The 17,283-nt window shown below is 36.4% G+C and overlaps 1 protein-coding gene across 1 annotated transcript in view; it reads right to left on the reverse strand.

Moving 5' to 3' along the window:
* Positions 1-17,283, reverse strand: part of EML1 (echinoderm microtubule associated protein like 1) — a 50,392-nt gene that overhangs the window by 8,588 nt on the left and 24,521 nt on the right. The window contains exons 6-14 of the mRNA XM_009582304.1: positions 15,900-15,969; positions 14,037-14,147; positions 12,116-12,211; positions 11,457-11,591; positions 9,899-9,998; positions 7,094-7,248; positions 5,750-5,875; positions 5,355-5,486; positions 1,132-1,199 (exon numbers count right to left, since the gene is read on the reverse strand). Of these exons, the coding sequence (XP_009580599.1) occupies positions 1,132-1,199; positions 5,355-5,486; positions 5,750-5,875; positions 7,094-7,248; positions 9,899-9,998; positions 11,457-11,591; positions 12,116-12,211; positions 14,037-14,147; positions 15,900-15,969 (993 nt within the window). The remainder of the gene's footprint in view (positions 1-1,131; positions 1,200-5,354; positions 5,487-5,749; positions 5,876-7,093; positions 7,249-9,898; positions 9,999-11,456; positions 11,592-12,115; positions 12,212-14,036; positions 14,148-15,899; positions 15,970-17,283) is intronic.

Here is a 17,283-nt window from a genome sequence, read left to right on the forward strand (position 1 = left end):
ATAAATTTAATTTAATAATTAATTTTAACGAACCTAAATTTAATTTGTGGAAACACGTAGAAGGAACAAAGATAAAATTTGCATTTCAATATTTGCATCAAATCATTAAAGACAAAGTAAAGATTCCTCTCAAAGCTTCTCCTTTTGATTTACTTTATTTAATAAATAAAGTAAATTTAGTAACTAAAGTAAATCCTTTATTTAGGATTGATAGACAACCCTAAATAATCTTGGCTCATAACCTATAAGCATTCTATATGTTCTCAGTTAAGTGGAACTGTTTTCAACACAAACAGCAAAGTCTACCCTCAAGTGACATTAAAGGAGAGGATGAAGTCATGGCGAAGGCACTCCTTCCTCCTGTGACAGGCAACCAAGGCTAAACCCAGGGTCTGCTGTTGACCCTCTATTTGACCAAGGGCTCAGTCTGCCCTGTAAAATGGAGATACTACTTTTCACCCTGGTTTTGTCTGTCTTGTTTATGCCTTATGCTCTTCAGGCAGAACGAGTCTCTTAATATGCATTTTTACACTATGTCTAGCACAGTGGAACATTTGCCAAATTTTTGTTAAAGCCTCTGGTTGTCACTGCATTAGAGATAATAAACTACTTGCTAAATTTTCCAACGAACAACTTTTTTCTATGTGATTTCCTCTACGCTGCTCTACAGGCCTCAGAGAAGGTCTCCGTACGCATCTGCAAAGTTAACTCATTATCGCAAACTCCTCCTTTAGCCTCTCCTTTGCCAGGATGCACACAAAGATTTAACATTTAGGTCACTGCTATGGTGACAGCACTTCCCACACACGGTCTCACTGCTAACCTAGACTTCCTGCCCTGTCCAAATCCACCTCCTCCCACTGATCGTAGCTTGCCGCTCTCCCAGGGCAGAAACCATCTCTTCGTCTGTGTTCATGCAACACTCAGCAAACATGGGGTACTGGTCCAAGACTAGGGTTTCTGGGCACTAAGGCAATACAAATAAATTTCACTCTGAAATTCCATAGGGATCAATGGGGGATGAATATATGTCATGCATACATCTGCAAAACAAGAACATGAACTTGGACGTGAGCTGGAAAAATCATGTAGTGTCTGATGGTGCCCAAGGTGTAACTCTGCGCATCTTACCTTCCGGTCAGCGTCCCTACTGCAACAACAGATGCTGAAGGATGAAAACCTGAAGACTGTGCTGGATCCTAAAATGTTTCAGAAGGGAGCACACTTTTTTACCAGTCCAAGGTATAACAAAAACACAGTTTAATTATCTGCCTCAGGAACAGAGTAAATCTCTCTTGTTGATTTTGGGTTTTTTTTTAAAATACAAACTTGAGGGAAAAAAAGCATTTTTAACTGATTGGAATATTACCCAATAGATTTTTTTTTCCCCTCTATACAAGGCCACTGTTTTCTTTTCTTCACCATCTAAAAATAACTTGGCAAGTGACTTCATAACAATAACATTGGCAAAGGCAGCTTCTCAACAAATCACAAACAAGAGATAAAAATAACTTATTAAATTAGAGCTGACCAAAGAATGAAGTATCAAAGCTGCAGTTTACCTACTGTCTAAAGGACAAGCAAGTACCTTATCCAACAAAGGTACGTATCACTTTGCGCGGAGGGGTAAAGCCTAACGTCTACACACACCAAGACCTTTTTCAGCACCTGCCAGTTGCAGCTTAGTGGGAGATTAAGGGCATAAACTGGGTTTCTTATTCTGATATGCAATTTTAAAACATTTTACTTTGTATAGTGTATGATTATGGAGACAGGTAGAATTGCAGTGTTTTTCTTGCAATTTAAACATAAGCCTAAAAAACAAGGTAAGCATTTTCTTTCTAATACTTGTTCCTTTACAAAGAACGAGCTCCAGAACTCTTCAGGTTATAGCAAAGAGTCCCAAAATAAATAGCTTATTTTTTCTGATACCTGCCAAAAATAATTTTAAAATGTAAGCAAAAAAAAAAATCCAGTAACATATCTCACAGAAATGCTTATGTCCTTGATTTTCTATATTCTAAAATAGCATCACATTGTAGCCATTTTAGTAAACCTGTTCACATTTTTAGCAATTTGTAATTACTAGCCCTAGAGGCTAGGTGTAAGGGATATTCTCATTAATTTTAAACAAGTGACTAATTTCAAAGACGTTACTAACTCTAAAGAAATTTCAGAGAATTGTTGAGATTCAGGATTTCTATACGCATGTTCTAAACCAATACAGTAGTCCAGAAAGGAAAATTTGCTAATTTTTTTGAAGTATCATTTCATAGTAAATGCTAAAATATTCTCTTGAATAAACCAGAGGTTCAAACAGTGAATTTTCTGAGCAGTAACTTGTACTCATAACTATATTAAAAAGCTTTTACATAGATCACTATGACAAAAATAGGTTAACATGAAATGATTTATTTACTCTAGATAATCAGTCACTGATTTATGAAACAGTCTCAAACATTTCAAGTGGTTAATAAGGAGATTATTGTCAAGACTGATAATAGAAATCTTGTCTTAATGAAGCAGTGTGTACTTGGAGGGGAAAATAAATAAATCTAAGTCTAGTTTAACAGTCCTACTGCTGTTGCCATCAATCTTTTCAAAAGAATCAAGGTAAATAAAGCAGTTTCTTAAACGTTTCAATAACAACAGTTTCTTAGAGAGTGTCTTATATTTGCAAAACCACAGCTAAATATTAATAGAAGCTCACTGTAAAGTCATAATCAGCTAAACTCCAGTTCTGTTTTTCAGAGGACACAAAGGATAAAACAGTGGAAACAATGTCCTTTTTTGAGTTGATGATTACTTAAGTAGCTTTATTTCTGAGATAGCAGCTTATCTGATTAATAGACTTGTTCCTGTTCCCCATATTGTACTTATCTCCACTAATGATGTTTCACTATCAACCCAAACTTCTAAATGCTCTTTTCTTTAGACTGCAAGAGAGCAAAGTGCCAAATTTTGCAATTCTCTTCATGACTATAGGCTCTCCTCAGTATATCGTTCCTGTAATGAGAAATATAAACAGAAGTACTAACTTCTTATTCTCCCAGCGTTTTTGAAAGTGTATGCAAGTATACAAAAACTACACCTTTACACTGAGCAGAGTAAAGGACCACATTAGTACCTGCAATTGAATTACATGATGATTTTTTTCCAACAAAAAAGAAATTTATTAGGAAAGCATAAAAAATGGTACCAATGATTTTACTTTCCACTTCAGGATATTTATAAACAAGACTTGCACAAAACCAGTCATGCACCATTTCTAAATAATCAAATTAAGTTACCACAAAAAAAAACATGATAAAGAGCAGAAAGGTCTATGTAAATGTTTCCAGTCGTGTCATTGTTCGAGTCACTCTGAATTGCATGTGAGAGAATTGCTGCAATTGAATGTGTTCATATTCCATACAGTACAATACAGTACACTGCTATTGCTGTATTTCAAAACAAAAAAAGGCATTGGTTTATCTTGAGAGTCTACCAAGACAGATCCTGGAAAATTTGGCTTATAACTGCTCATTGCTTTTTAAAAATACGTTTTATCACTGAAGTTTGTAGCCTAAGTATGCTGGTATTTATTTCATCTTGCATTTGACATCTTGGTAACAGTACCAAGAGACTTTCAAGCACGTTAAGATTTTGGTGTGTCTCAAGATTTGACCATTGCCCTAAGGCTCAACTACAGTATTCCTAAATACTGACGGGGAGATAGCTTATTTTTAAATCCAAATCATATTAACATATCTTAAACCCTAAAACGATCAAGAGGTAGGAAAATGCAATTATCTGCCTGTCTCTAAGGCCAAACTCTTAGTATTATTGATTTACATTTTTTTTTTACATTAAAAGAACTACTTTTATTTTCCTTTCTTTTAAGTTCTTATACTACAGGCCAATCTGTCTTTATAACCTAGGCACTGAACTGTGAAAATACAGCTCCATCTCTGGGGCAGTAACTGATGATTTGGTCTTTCCAATTAATTTAGAAGCTTCCCATGTCAACAAAAATATGGATCTTAGAACATATGACCTTGGTTAGACAGAATAAATTCCAATTTCTACATTCACCAAGCAAGCATGATTTAACAAGTGCATACAACTGGAGCAGAATACTACGAGACAGTTCAGCAAATGCTATTCTGTTAAGACTGCTTCAGCCTGATGCCACAGCATACAATTATTGCAGATGCATTGTATTCAATAAGTGTTATCAATACTAGGTTTAAGTTAAAGTGTTGTGTAGGCCTGAAAATGAACAATCTTTTTATGAAAAAAAGGTGCATAATTAAGTTTTTAAAAACTTCATGTAAACTAATAAAGGATTGTTTACTATATCACACAGAAAGCACTTTTGTCAGCAATATGAGGGTCATCTGTAAGTTACTGGCTACAATTTGATCTGCAAACCTGTGTCTTGGATATATATATATACACCAGGTCTTGTTTTCTTTTTCCTGAAGTAATTTTTGAACTTTTCCACTGTACAGAGAACACGTAAGAAAGACTGAGAAGTAACTTCTTTATTGTGATCAGTACATGTATCTCCAAAAAAGCATACTCTCACACCTATTAAAAAAAATGTAGAGAGAAGACTGAAAAAAATGTGATAGTGGCATCTCAAAATAAAGAGATAAAAGTATCACCGCTTCTCTAGGAGATAAGCCAATGTCTTTTTATGGGTAAGTATTTAGAAAAGTGATCAGGTGTCAAAAAATGTACGCTAAAAAATCAGTTCCTAGTGATGCATGTAGTAATCAAGATCACGTTACCACAAAGCCATTCAGAGTCTGCAGATGCACAACTGAGTGCCTAAGTACAGTATAAAATTGAGCCTCCACTAAGTATTCCTTCAGTACCTAAACACCAAGTTTCAGACCAGAGATAAGAAGTGAAATTCTGAAACATTTGTTTATTTGTGAACAGAATGTATAAAAATACTAATAAATCATACAGAATAAATGAAGAAGGCAAAAAATGTCACAAAAAATTTCCTTCTGAATTCTGACTATCATGCTCAGGATAATAGTAGTAATCCTGATCAGAACTACTTCTAAATGGTAAATATTTCCTAGCTTTATATTTGTGGTTCTCTTCCTAGTAAAAAAAAATAAATGTAAACAGCACTGTACACTTCTATATGATACAGCATATAGATCCATATAATCTAGGGTTTAAAATTCTTGTTTTTAAGAGTTTTACGTCCATCTGCAGAAAGACAAATTTTATAACACTTACTTTTTTCCTCAAGTTAATACTTTAAGATATTTTTAATCAATAATCTTACGAAAAACCCGTATTACTTGAGAAGTTCTATAAGAGGAGTAGAGTTGTGTTTAATAAATTTATACCTCTATAATCTTGTTCCAGATAGGACGATGAGTGGTAGCATCCCAGAGGGTAATGTGTTTGTCATGTCCACAAGTGAAGAACTGAGGTTTAGAGGAATGGACTGCAAGTCCCCAAAGCTCATCAGTGTGACCCTACACAAGCAGAAATGTTTCTTGACAAGAAGGATAGTACCATCAAAACTAAACATATTTAAACAGGATTAAAATGACCAAACTGTATATTAAAGCATTACAAAAATACGTTGGCTTAGATGGATGCATATTTATAATGTTATTTTTTGCCAAAAGTACTGTAATAATAAATCAAATAGATGCATATTTATGGAACTTAACTTTAAGCAATACCTTTACTGCTATTACACGCTTAGAAATGTTCTTGTAAGGCAACAGCTTACCTGGGTAATAGGGAAAAAATCTCCTGATAGCGTGCCCTGTAGGACAAAGTTTCTAGTGGTTCCTATTAATACAACGTCCCCTTTTCCCTCTGCTACTGTTCTTACTGGACCAAACTGCTCTGGAATCTGTGGTCATAACAGACAAACAGATAGATAAATCAGACAATTTGGCAAGTGTTGCTATTTTTCAAGACATATGGCCTAGCAAACGCATTTTAATAAATGTTGCACAGAGAAGAAATGAAATGGATGAATATACATGCCTGACTTTGAAAAGTTTGTAACAACTTGCATCAGGTCAGTAACTGTCTTTATAACACTATAAGAAAAGACACCCTTATCTACAGAACACTCCGTTTCTACTGATAAACCAAGTATTTCAACAAACAGAAAAGGTTCCTTCATGCTATGTTAACTCAATCATAACTTAATTGCAGCTGTGATAGCAGACTAAGCATTTCTACTCAGAAATGGTGTCAGGCTTTGTATCACTAGTACTTTCTTGCAACCTATGCTTCTTTAATTGCAGCCTAGGTTCTGAAAGAGTCAGTGCAAATCTCCAATATAAAGTTCAAGAGAAGATGTGAAATTTAAAATAACAAGGAATACCACTGTATGAACAAATACGAGAAAAAGAAGGATGCCACAGTTAGAAACAGCACAACAAGCATGTACCTTGTGCTGTGTTAAAAACTGAATTACCAAAACAAACATGCCATTCCAGTTGCAACATTTGTTGTATGTATATATTTGCAACATTTAATAATATATAGTAGAGTTGAAATCCTTCCTCAGAGTTTTATGCTGATTGTTCTCTTACACTCAGTATGTAAACAGTCATGTCGTTCTGTCCAAAGAAATTCTGCTTTAATCTTCTAAGTTCCTACATAGCAACCGAATTTATTTTTGGAATTTCTTTTTTAAATAAAAAACAACACTAACCAAGAAATTAGCGAAAAAATGTAAGTACTAAAACCCCCCAAAAATCCTCACATAATTTTGGAAAAAAGAGAGATGTATGAAAACATTTTAATATTGTAATACTCTGAAATGAAAAATGACCTCACGTTATTAATTGTAAAGAAAGGAAGAAATAATATGAAAAAGTATGAACACAAGATTTGTCTTCCAATTACTATAGATCTTAAAAAGGAAATATTACGTTAATGAATAGGCTATCACAGGAATGACCTGATGACTCAAATAATATTTCATTTTACCATTGATTTGCTTTTCCACAGAATACACATCCGTAAGAAAAATATTTATTTAAAAAGCTCTGGTCAGAAGACAGCTAAAATTTCATTTTGAGTACCAGAGTAATTTCAAGACAGGTGATATCACCTCAGTTTTGTGAAGTTTTTGGTAATTTCCATTCCAAGATATCAGCTTTCGGTCTTTTCCACCTCCTGATACTAATGTGCCGTCTCGCAGCATACACAGCGCAAATATTCCACCTTCATGTGCCCCTTGAACTGCGTGGCTTATTCTATTGGTACCTGGACAGATGAAGAAAAGATATTACTATGGAAAGCTTACTAGCTCCTTTTTCCCCAGTTGTTTTTTTTCTCCATTTCTCTACTACCACCTGTCAAGGATTATATCTAAACAATGATGGGAATTGAGTGTTGCACCAGAAAGAGACTGAATTAGTACATTTTAAGAACATTTTCCCCCATTTCAAAAATGGAAAGTATACATATTCACTTAGTCTAGTTCAAACACAAAGTAAAATGGGTTCATTTAAATCTTTCATGGGTGTTTAAGCTAAACTGTTTGACATCACATTTGACCTGCAGTAGCTAGGTTTGACTATTGCACCTTATCAACAAAGAAACCATAACCTTGTTACCCTGCAAGGATATTCCACAGCCTCCAGACACCTAACTTGCACCAAAATCTGACCAAGCTAGTGGTCTTTGCTCGCCTGGCAGAAGGTGCTGAATCACTCCCAAAAGGGCCTGCACTTGGTTTCTTCAAGTACCTTCTTAGTCTCAAAACACCTTCAAACTCACTACATTAGATTGAAGATCTCTACTTTGATGAACCATTACTATCATGAAATATAAAGAAACAATTACTAGTGATTCTATTACCGAAATGTGCACCTTGCATTAAAGCTTGGCTAACTTTATCTTTAACACAAGCAAGGGGCTGATGCAAGTTCGGAAGAAACAACTGCTTTTTCCTTTATAAATCCCATTTGCTTCTATCCACATCTATGGATATAATGTGTCAGTTACAAGTGATTTCTATTAAGAGAGGTTTTTGCTAAGGGTATTCCAAACTGGTGGAAGCAGCCCTCGCTTGAACATAGAGCTCTGAGTTGTCCTGGTTTTGGCTGGGATAGGGTTAAATTTCTTGCTAGTGCTGTGTTTTGGATTTAGTATGAGGAGAATGTTGATAACACACTGATGTTTTCAGTTGTTGCTAAGTACCCTCCTAGTCCAAGGACAGCTCCCATGCCTACTGACTGAGCTAGGTACACAAGATGGGAGGGAACATCATCAGGACAGCCAGCTCAGCTGGCTAATGGGGTATTCCATACCATGTGACGTCATGCTCAGTATATGAATGGTAGGCGTGATCCAGGAAGTACCGATCGCTACCTGGTTATCGGTCAGCGCGGGTGGTGAGCAATTGCATTGTGCATCACTTATTTTGCATATTTTATCATTATCATTATTATTCTCCCTTTTCTGTTTTATTAAACTGTCTTTATCTCAACTCACGAGTTTTTCTCACTCTCACCCTTCCGATTCTCTCCCCGTCCCACTGCGGGGGGGGGAGTGAGTGAGCGGCTGCGTGGTATTTGGCTGCCTGCCAGGTTAAACCACGACATGAGTCAAAGACACAGAAAGTACGCTGTACTAAGATAGAAAAACAATAACAACATTTTTGTCCATCCCAAAAGAACTGGCAGAGGTGAGGAGATCTTGCAGCACACAAAGAACTCCCTTTCATTCCTGGGAGAAAGGGTAGAAGAGGCTGCTTGCAGTCAAGGCAGAAATCAGTCTACTGGCACGAAGGCAAACCGGCCCCTGAGCACCGCACTGACCCTGCCGTGCCAGCGGCTGGCACTCCCTTCTCTGTTGGCAGGCCAAAATAACAACCGAGAACAGGGAGGAGATGGGACTATGCAATTTCTAAACTCCGATTGGAAGGAAAATGTTCAAGCGTCTTGCTTTAAACTATCATAGGAAAAAGAAAAGAAAAATAAAAGAGGAGCTGAGTTATGAACACCATATCCACCCCTTTACTCAACAGTAGTGTATTGGTCAAAAGCACAAAGAGATAATTGGCTGATGGTCCTTGCATGAAAATAAGTCTACAAAACCAGCTCAGTAAGGCTCATCTGTGTAACTGATTCACCATGTTGCTTCCCCGGTCTTATATCCTTTGAGTATCTTGGGAGAAGGCACTGAGTAAATAAGAAGCAGCTGTCATCCATATCCCTTCTTCCTTTACTAATAAGGCCTCCTTTAGGGGATTCTCCTTATTCCTATGCATGGCATCTCATGCACTAAGTAAACGTTTAGGATGTTGCTGCTGTTTGCCTTCCGGCAGGCACTGCCTTCTGCTGCCAAAGAAAAAAAAAAAAATTTCTTTCTAGAAAATGCTTTTTAAGAAGTTTGTCCTATCCATCTGTCCTTTTGAAATAAAGCTGAGGAATTCAATTAGATCTGTATATATTTTAGCTTGACTTCCTAGGAAGACAAATAAAGCTATTTGTTGTCTTTTTAAAAGTCTATGTCAAGCGGCATAATTTTTGCAAACACTACAGAGTGACAGTACAGGAGACTGGAGATCATCAATTACATTAACAGTGTTTCTTACTATCACATTGATTAAGGAAAAGAACTTTTCCTGCCATTCCTTACGTCAGTAAAAGCCATACGTACTGGCATAGCTCTATGATTCAACATTTGACCATAGGGAACACATTCTATAGAATTTTGTGCTCTAGCAGTCAAGTATATGTTTTTCAGGCGCTCATAAAGGAGATTCCAGACTTAATCTGCTGGATTGGTCTTGGCAAAGAACTCAAAATAAACAGAACTTATTCTTCTTAAAATGAGGCTACACTCATGTAAAAATTCAAGAGTATTTTATATTAAAATTTCACTATTAACTTCAATCTTGTCTTACCTTTCCCCCAAACCAAAATATTTCCGCTTGAGTCTCCTGTAATAGTATCACCATTTTCAGAAAAGGTCACACACAGGACAAACTTTGGCTTCTCTTGTTTCTGCATGGTTACGAAAAATATACACTCACAGCAACACACAACCCATTCATTTTAACTGTACGCATTTGAATAATTTAGTTTAGCCTTATACAGTTCTATTATTGCTTAAATGTCTACACAGGAGTTAAACACATTCCTACAGTCTAAACAGTTAATCTGTGCAAGGGCAAAAGATGCATCAGCTGAGGTTGGTGGCCCAATCCTGCACCCTTTAATTACAAGTTGCGGATAAGGCGAGTGAGAAGGCCTGCCAACTTTTAGCACAAGACCAGGAACGCTCTGAGATAAACCAAATTCCCCAACTCCTGCATAATTCCAAAGGCTTTAAGTATTTAGAAATGGCCAAAGATGCAAACAAGCTTTACTACTGCAATTTTTAACTCCAAAGTTTCTAGGAGAAAAATATTACTAGAGAGTTTTGCTGCAGTGTAAGAATTAAGAAATCATCTCTTGAAAGAATCCTAAGGTTCAATAATGGAAACGTTGCTTCGAGACCCTGCATTTAAAATACTGACAGCAACAAAACAGTGAAATATATAAGGGGACAAAAAAATTCACTAGCTAGTAGCTTCCAACAAACAAACAAAAGCTTCCAAATTTACGATGTTTGTTGACTATGGCCTCTTTCTCCTTCAAACTAAGAATGTTCTCAGCTAGGGCCACCACACTTTTCCATCTGCAACCATCGAGAATAACAGAGGCAGAAATCTGCCCAAGTAGCTTAGAAGTTAAAAATGAATGAAAAATAAAATGTGACAAAATTTAAATGCATTATCTCAGCATCTTCTCCTTATTTCACACACAGTATAATAAATTGACATTGCAAAATAGTTGTTTTGACTATACTTGTGAGCCACGACTCCACAAGCAGTTAACTAGGCCCTATTGGAGTTATCTGCAGTCACTGCAAACATTGCATGCACCTGCTGTAGCGCTTAGTCTATATTTAAGAACACAACCAAATTAAGACCTTGAAATGAAAATTATATTTACCAAATAGTGGCCAGCTCAATCTGTATTTGAATTATATTTGTGTATATATCTGAGCAGAACAGAGGAAAAGGGAAGAATAATCACATTCACATAATTTATGGGGTTTTCCAAGTCTTTCCTCTGACAAAATAAAAAAACCCCAGCATAAAACACACTGTCTATTTTTTTAACCTGAGGTAAACACAGAGAGCTTTAAGGTAATTTTATTTTGATGGGGTGGCAGTGTAAAGAATATAGGAAAAGGAATGCAAGGAACAGAATGGTAATTGCATTTCAAAACTTCATCATGGTGACAACCCATGGAAAAGCTCTCAGTGCCATACCACCAATGCGACCTGAACTTCTGTAAAATTTCAACTTTAATAATGGTCAATTGTTTTGATTTATTCAACCCTTACTAACCCTTATTTCTGTATGACAGTACCATTATTATAAACATAAAATTAAGGAAAAATTTTATTTTACCTCAAATAATCCTTGCTTTTTAATAAGGGAATTCCCTTCTAGTGTCCAAAAATAAAGGTGTGATTTTCCACAAGTAACTATTATATTTGTGTCAGTAGGGTGAAAATCTGCAGCAAATACAGCCTCATTAGAGCACTTGGAAGGAAAAAGAAAAACATTGTATCAAAATTTAAAATTCAAAGAAAACAAAACAATATGAAATGGTTCCCTAGTTAGATTAACTGATCAACTCCTGATTTAAGAAAAAGTCTGAGCTGTTCATTTATTAGTATAGACTGGAATACTTTGGTAGAATACTTTAAAGTCAAATGATTTTACGTTTTTATAAGTTAGTATCAAAAGTTATCCTTCAAAACTATGTCAGATAATAAGAAGTTCTACACAAAAGATTAGTTAAAGATGTTTCTTTTCTGCACATGCTCCTATCATTGCTGCCTAGACTTTTTTAATCAATTCTAGGATGCCTACAATAGCAAAATTTAAAAAAAGAAAAACCAAACTCAACAGTGAGAGAAAATATTCCCTTTCTTCATGTTCTTTGCCTTTTATAAAGTGAAAATGTTAAAAAGGCACAAGAAGTTAAATATAGAAAGATATTTTACAACAAGAAATCCAAATCTACATACAAGCAAGTAGTACAAAATATCTTATTGAAACACCTTGACATCTGCCAGCTTTTCTTCTTTCTGCCAGTCCCACACAGAAAGCACATGGTCGTTTGAGTCATCCACGGAGCACAGGCTACTTCCTCCATTCTGAGGCAAAACATGGAAAATATTAATGCATCCCCCAACCAAAATTAGAAACATATAAATACATGTTCAAAATAATTATATACTTCTGTGTAGATGAAAGTGAAATATTTACGCTTTAACTGTTACATCTTTAGTTATCCCATAGATCTCCATGAAATATAATAATTCATAGGATCATTGAAAAATAGGGCTAAAAAGGGATCTAGGAGAGGAACTCTTGCAAACTGTAGACAAACAGACTTTCTCAGGAATGAGGTAGGTATCCATCTCTCTTTAAACATTCAGTGATGGAAATTCCCAAGGCACATTACATGTTATTATCTGTACTACTAAGAAAGCTTTTCCTGATACCTATACTGAGTTTCTTTCTTTGCAGTTTAAACCAATTACTTCTTGACTGATCTGCTATGGACATGGGGAACAATTTTACTCTTCATATAGGAATAATGGATCCAAATCAGGGAACATAGTAAGAAATTAGAAAACAACTTATTCCTGACAGGAACATGTTCTTTTCTAATAGGTCCTTTTTATTGTTATGTCTTCTATCAGTCTTTCTCATCTTAATGACCCTAATTCCTTTAGTCTTTCTTCATGCATCATATTTCCTAGACCTTCTCCAGTCGGTACCCGTATTTCTGATGTGTGAACTCAAAGACTGGATGAGGAACTGAGCCTCTACCTGAGCTGAGGGAAGCTGACTGAGATATGTCTCACTAGTGATGGTCACTGCTGTACAATCATCAGATCTTTTTCCAAGCAGTAGCTATCTGCAAGGTAGTTTTTGGACCATTTTTTCCGATTTTTGGTGTTCATTCCTAGCTGTGTGTCTACAGTGGAATAAACCATCACGTAATGTCTAATTGCTTTCCAACCCATTCAAATATGATTTTTGTATCCTGTTGCTCCTGGCATCAGCTATGTTAGCTTTGACTGCAGATGAGCTTGCCGGAACAGACTGAGCCTGTGGTTACACAAGCACTCCTTTGGCAGCCATGCTGACACAAACAGTCCTTCCTCTGCCACCCATAGCACAGCCGCTTGTTGCTGCCTCTTGAGCTGAGCCACTGCAAAAGTTTGGGCTATCACAGAGTAAGCCTATTTGGGGAACAGATCCGTTCTGCTGAGACAACCAGACACCACCACGTACACCGCTTACGGATTCTGTTCTACACGAAGGGTTTCTAAACTTGTGCGTGTCAGGTTACAGACTCATGTTTTTATATGGGACTTGAATGCTGCCTATGTCATCTTTTTTTACCTCCCTGATAGACTAGCGTTCAAAGGATGGTGCCAAGTGGCTAACAACAGGATTCTAATTCTTTACAATCCCTTATCCATATGCCTTTGTTGCTTTCAAGCAGAAGATTTTGCTTCTCCTACTGGAGCTCCCATTTTTTAAATCCAAAATCAGCGGTACGGGCCATTGTAAAGGTCTTTCATTGGTCATTCTTAGGCACAGCGTAGGGGGTTACAAGATGCAGAGAGAATAACCTTCTTATTTAGAGAGAAACGCAATGGGATGATTAAAGAGAAGAAGTAAGGATACTGAAATTTCAAGAACACAAGTACTTCGGCAACTACTTGTCCTTGAAGAAATTAATTGCATTTTATGGTACACATAAGGTAGATCTCTGGGACTGCTGAGATATTGTTAACATAAACTGTTGGAAACAACTGGGTTGCAAGCTTTCCTCCTCTAAAGAGGAAACTGAGAGAAAAGACAGCTTGGAAGTTTGTTTTGGTCAAGGAAGCTAAATCTGAAAGACTTCAAAGACTTATTCAGCAAACAGTCTTAATATGACTATTCATTTACTTTACTTACAGATTTAGAAAAAGCAATGCAAGTGACAGCTCGGTCAAAAAACCCCATTCCAATGACATGCAGTGTATTCAGAGTTACAGAATCCCAGACACGCACGTGTGGTGGCAATTGCTATAAAACAGACACAGAAATACTAGCTGAAACAATGGTGGCAAAAAACCATCAGGATTTAAAAAAATAAGAATGCATCCAAAAAACATTTTAATACAATTTAAAGTATGAAAATTATCAGAACTTCTCTAGAGTCACCCATGTAAGCATAGATATGCTGTAGATGGGCACTGAGACATCCTTCAGCAAATGAAAACTGGTGATGACCTTGCAACATGGGACCTACTGGTAGGTCCAAGATCATCAGTTTAAACTGTAGCAGCTGAGATAATTCTGGTCAACATCAAACAGCAAGTGCAAAAAAAAAGATCAAGAATTTATAAAAATGTAATTAATCTCAAAGTCATAAGAATGGCCGTAGAAAAGAACTGTACAACTGTATCAGAACTAACTTTCTTTTTGCACATAAAATTCAAGGCACACATAATGGCCCAAGACGAATTCCCTATGGTGGTTCCCCCTCCCTCCCCTCTATCTTTGACTCCCGCACCACACAGCCAGCCCCACGCGGGCTGAACCTCGTGGAGACAGAAATGCTTCTCAGATCCACTAGAGGGCAACCCCAGGAAGCACTTGCTGATTTAAGTTTTATTTGAAAACTAGTTGGGAGTTCAACACAGTATCTTCAGCCTTTGCAGGAAAACAGCAAAGGCCATGTTTTACTTCCTTTTTTCCCCCTGTCCTTTCTTACAATATCAGGGGAGAAAAAAAAAAAAAAGCAATAGCCATCGGTTTTTCCTGCTAATTAGTAGTGAAATTGCCCTTAAAAATAAATAAGTCAAGGGCACCTCAGTATCTCAGTTATATAAATGGCTTTTATATAAGCTTACCTATATACCACATGCCCCTCAAGCATAGACATCAAACCTTTAGATTTTACTTCACAAATACAATGGTAAGGAATTGTATTTATGAAGTTAAAAAAATAAACACCAGAGATTTCCCCAACACACAATAAAAATTAATAGTTTATGATACTCAACTAAGTTATCTTTACATAAACCTTATATTGCATAACTGGGATTTTGTTTTCCTCATTTACTTAAAGTAGTTAGCATATTGATAATGCATTTTTATCCTAAAATTCTTCTTTGACATCTACCAAAAATTTTGCAATAGGCTGGCTGTGACATCAGCTGCATACTCTGCTGAGTAACTTTTTCCTCATGCTTTTCCTGCCTCTGCTTGTACCCATTCCTTCTCACTTGTCTTAACAATGTTCATCTTACTCTGTTCAAATAAATTCCTAGCCTACAGCTAAGCTTTATGATAATACAGGTAATAATAGAGAGAAAAATATTCTTGCCTAGATGATGGCAAGAGTAAGAATTTATTTTTTTCAGCAAACAACCCAAAGCCATTCTTATTTGTACTTTGTGCTAGCTGTGGTCAGAAATGAAGTTGCATAGTGTACAATTTAATCTCTGCTGCTTCTCCTCCTTTTCCCCACATCCATCTGCTCTCTCAGGTCTCCTTTGCAACCTCATCCTTCCATGTCTCTTTTGGAGACCAGCTCCAAATTTACCTTCAGTCTGCGTAAGTAATGGAACCAGAAACCACTGACTGATCTTGATAATGGAACTGGGTAACTTTGATAATGTGCAATGGGCACTCTCAAATTAAGTTTTGCTTGCTTTCAGTCCTAAAATGTAAGACCAATTTAACTGCAACACGAAAAGATAGCATGTATCTTCTGAATAACATACTCTCATGAAACATAAGCAACCATATGTCAGCAAAGGGGTCACTCACTTTTCCATCCTTGGATGTCCCTGCAACTTGACCCGTTGCTATAGTGATCCTATCAGGATGGACAGCCAGGCTAAAAAAGAAAAGAGAGGCCAAACTTAAAGCCATTTATTATCTATTTCATCAAACTTTTATATGAGCTTGTAATAAATAGCCCTATTTTAGTCATATAAAGCACATAGCACACATGTAAACATTTTAAAAATATAAACCCAGAACTGACAGCACAATTTTAATGTTCTTTTATTCAAAAAACTCTTCTTCCCTTATGAACAAGGCAGTAATCTGCTTAAATCTTAATACCTCAAAGCATGTATCAAACAAGCCCCAGTCTCACTCATACTGGGATTCATCTCACCTAGATTTAAATGATCACAGTGTGTAAGGAGTTTACAATTTGAGCTAGTTATCTAACTTCAGTTATCTCTAATCAGAGGTTGCAGAGATCTGGTCAGTACAGTCAATGCTGTCTAGCGACAATCCTCCAGAGCAAACAGATGTATCCACTCAAACATTGCTCTTCAGACTGCATTGACCAGATATTCAGTGACTTTCATAGGGAGATACCAACTTCTCTCTAATACTTTTCAAAAGGTAAAAAAAGTCCTTTAGTAAATAAGAACAGGATACAGAAATTAGGAATTTTGATTCTAAAATTAAAACTGAGATTTTAAAAACTGTGATCAATGTTAACTAATGTCTCTAAGAAAAAGCAACCTAAAATTTGTATTAAAGCCTGGAGTACAGTCTGGTTTTGCCCTAAATCCTCTCTCAATTCTTTTTTTCACTGCAGGTGCTTTGCATACAGTTCTAGAGGCCAAGTGCCCTGCAAAATGAACTGTAGCAATAATTCATTCAGCTTTACAATGCAGAAAGGTATCCTCTTTCCAATAAACCTGAAAGCTTTGAAATATCTAGAGAGTCAGAAAATTTCAAAGACAGAAATGAGATGGAACAGGTCCATATTAAAAATCTCCCTGTAAAACAACTAGATTATACAAAGAATTCAATTTTGTGAAACACGCTCACAATGCAACCAGATTGGGTTATCAGGTCTATTTTTGGCTTTCAGGGACAAGAGGTGTTTCATAATGCTTAATCTAAAGATGGGATGTCAAACTCATTTCATACATTAGGGCCCATCAGATAATCCGGGTGCTCTTTTTCAGCTACACTCAGCAAGCAGACAGGTACTGTCAAGATAAACCATATGTTTATTTAGATTTCAATTTAACGATACTGCTATTTCCTGATACCCAGTATCCTCTAAGCTTGAACACAGCTAAATCACTTCGAAGCCCAAGCTGGCATGCCTGCATGGCAGCAGACAAACCAGGCTGCTCAGGACTAGTTTACAGGATATCCGCCATGAGGTAGACATCCCTGA

Source organism: Fulmarus glacialis, unplaced genomic scaffold, assembly GCF_000690835.1.
Source record: "Fulmarus glacialis isolate BGI_N327 unplaced genomic scaffold, ASM69083v1 scaffold2577, whole genome shotgun sequence".
In the NCBI taxonomy this organism is placed as follows: domain Eukaryota; kingdom Metazoa; phylum Chordata; class Aves; order Procellariiformes; family Procellariidae; genus Fulmarus; species Fulmarus glacialis.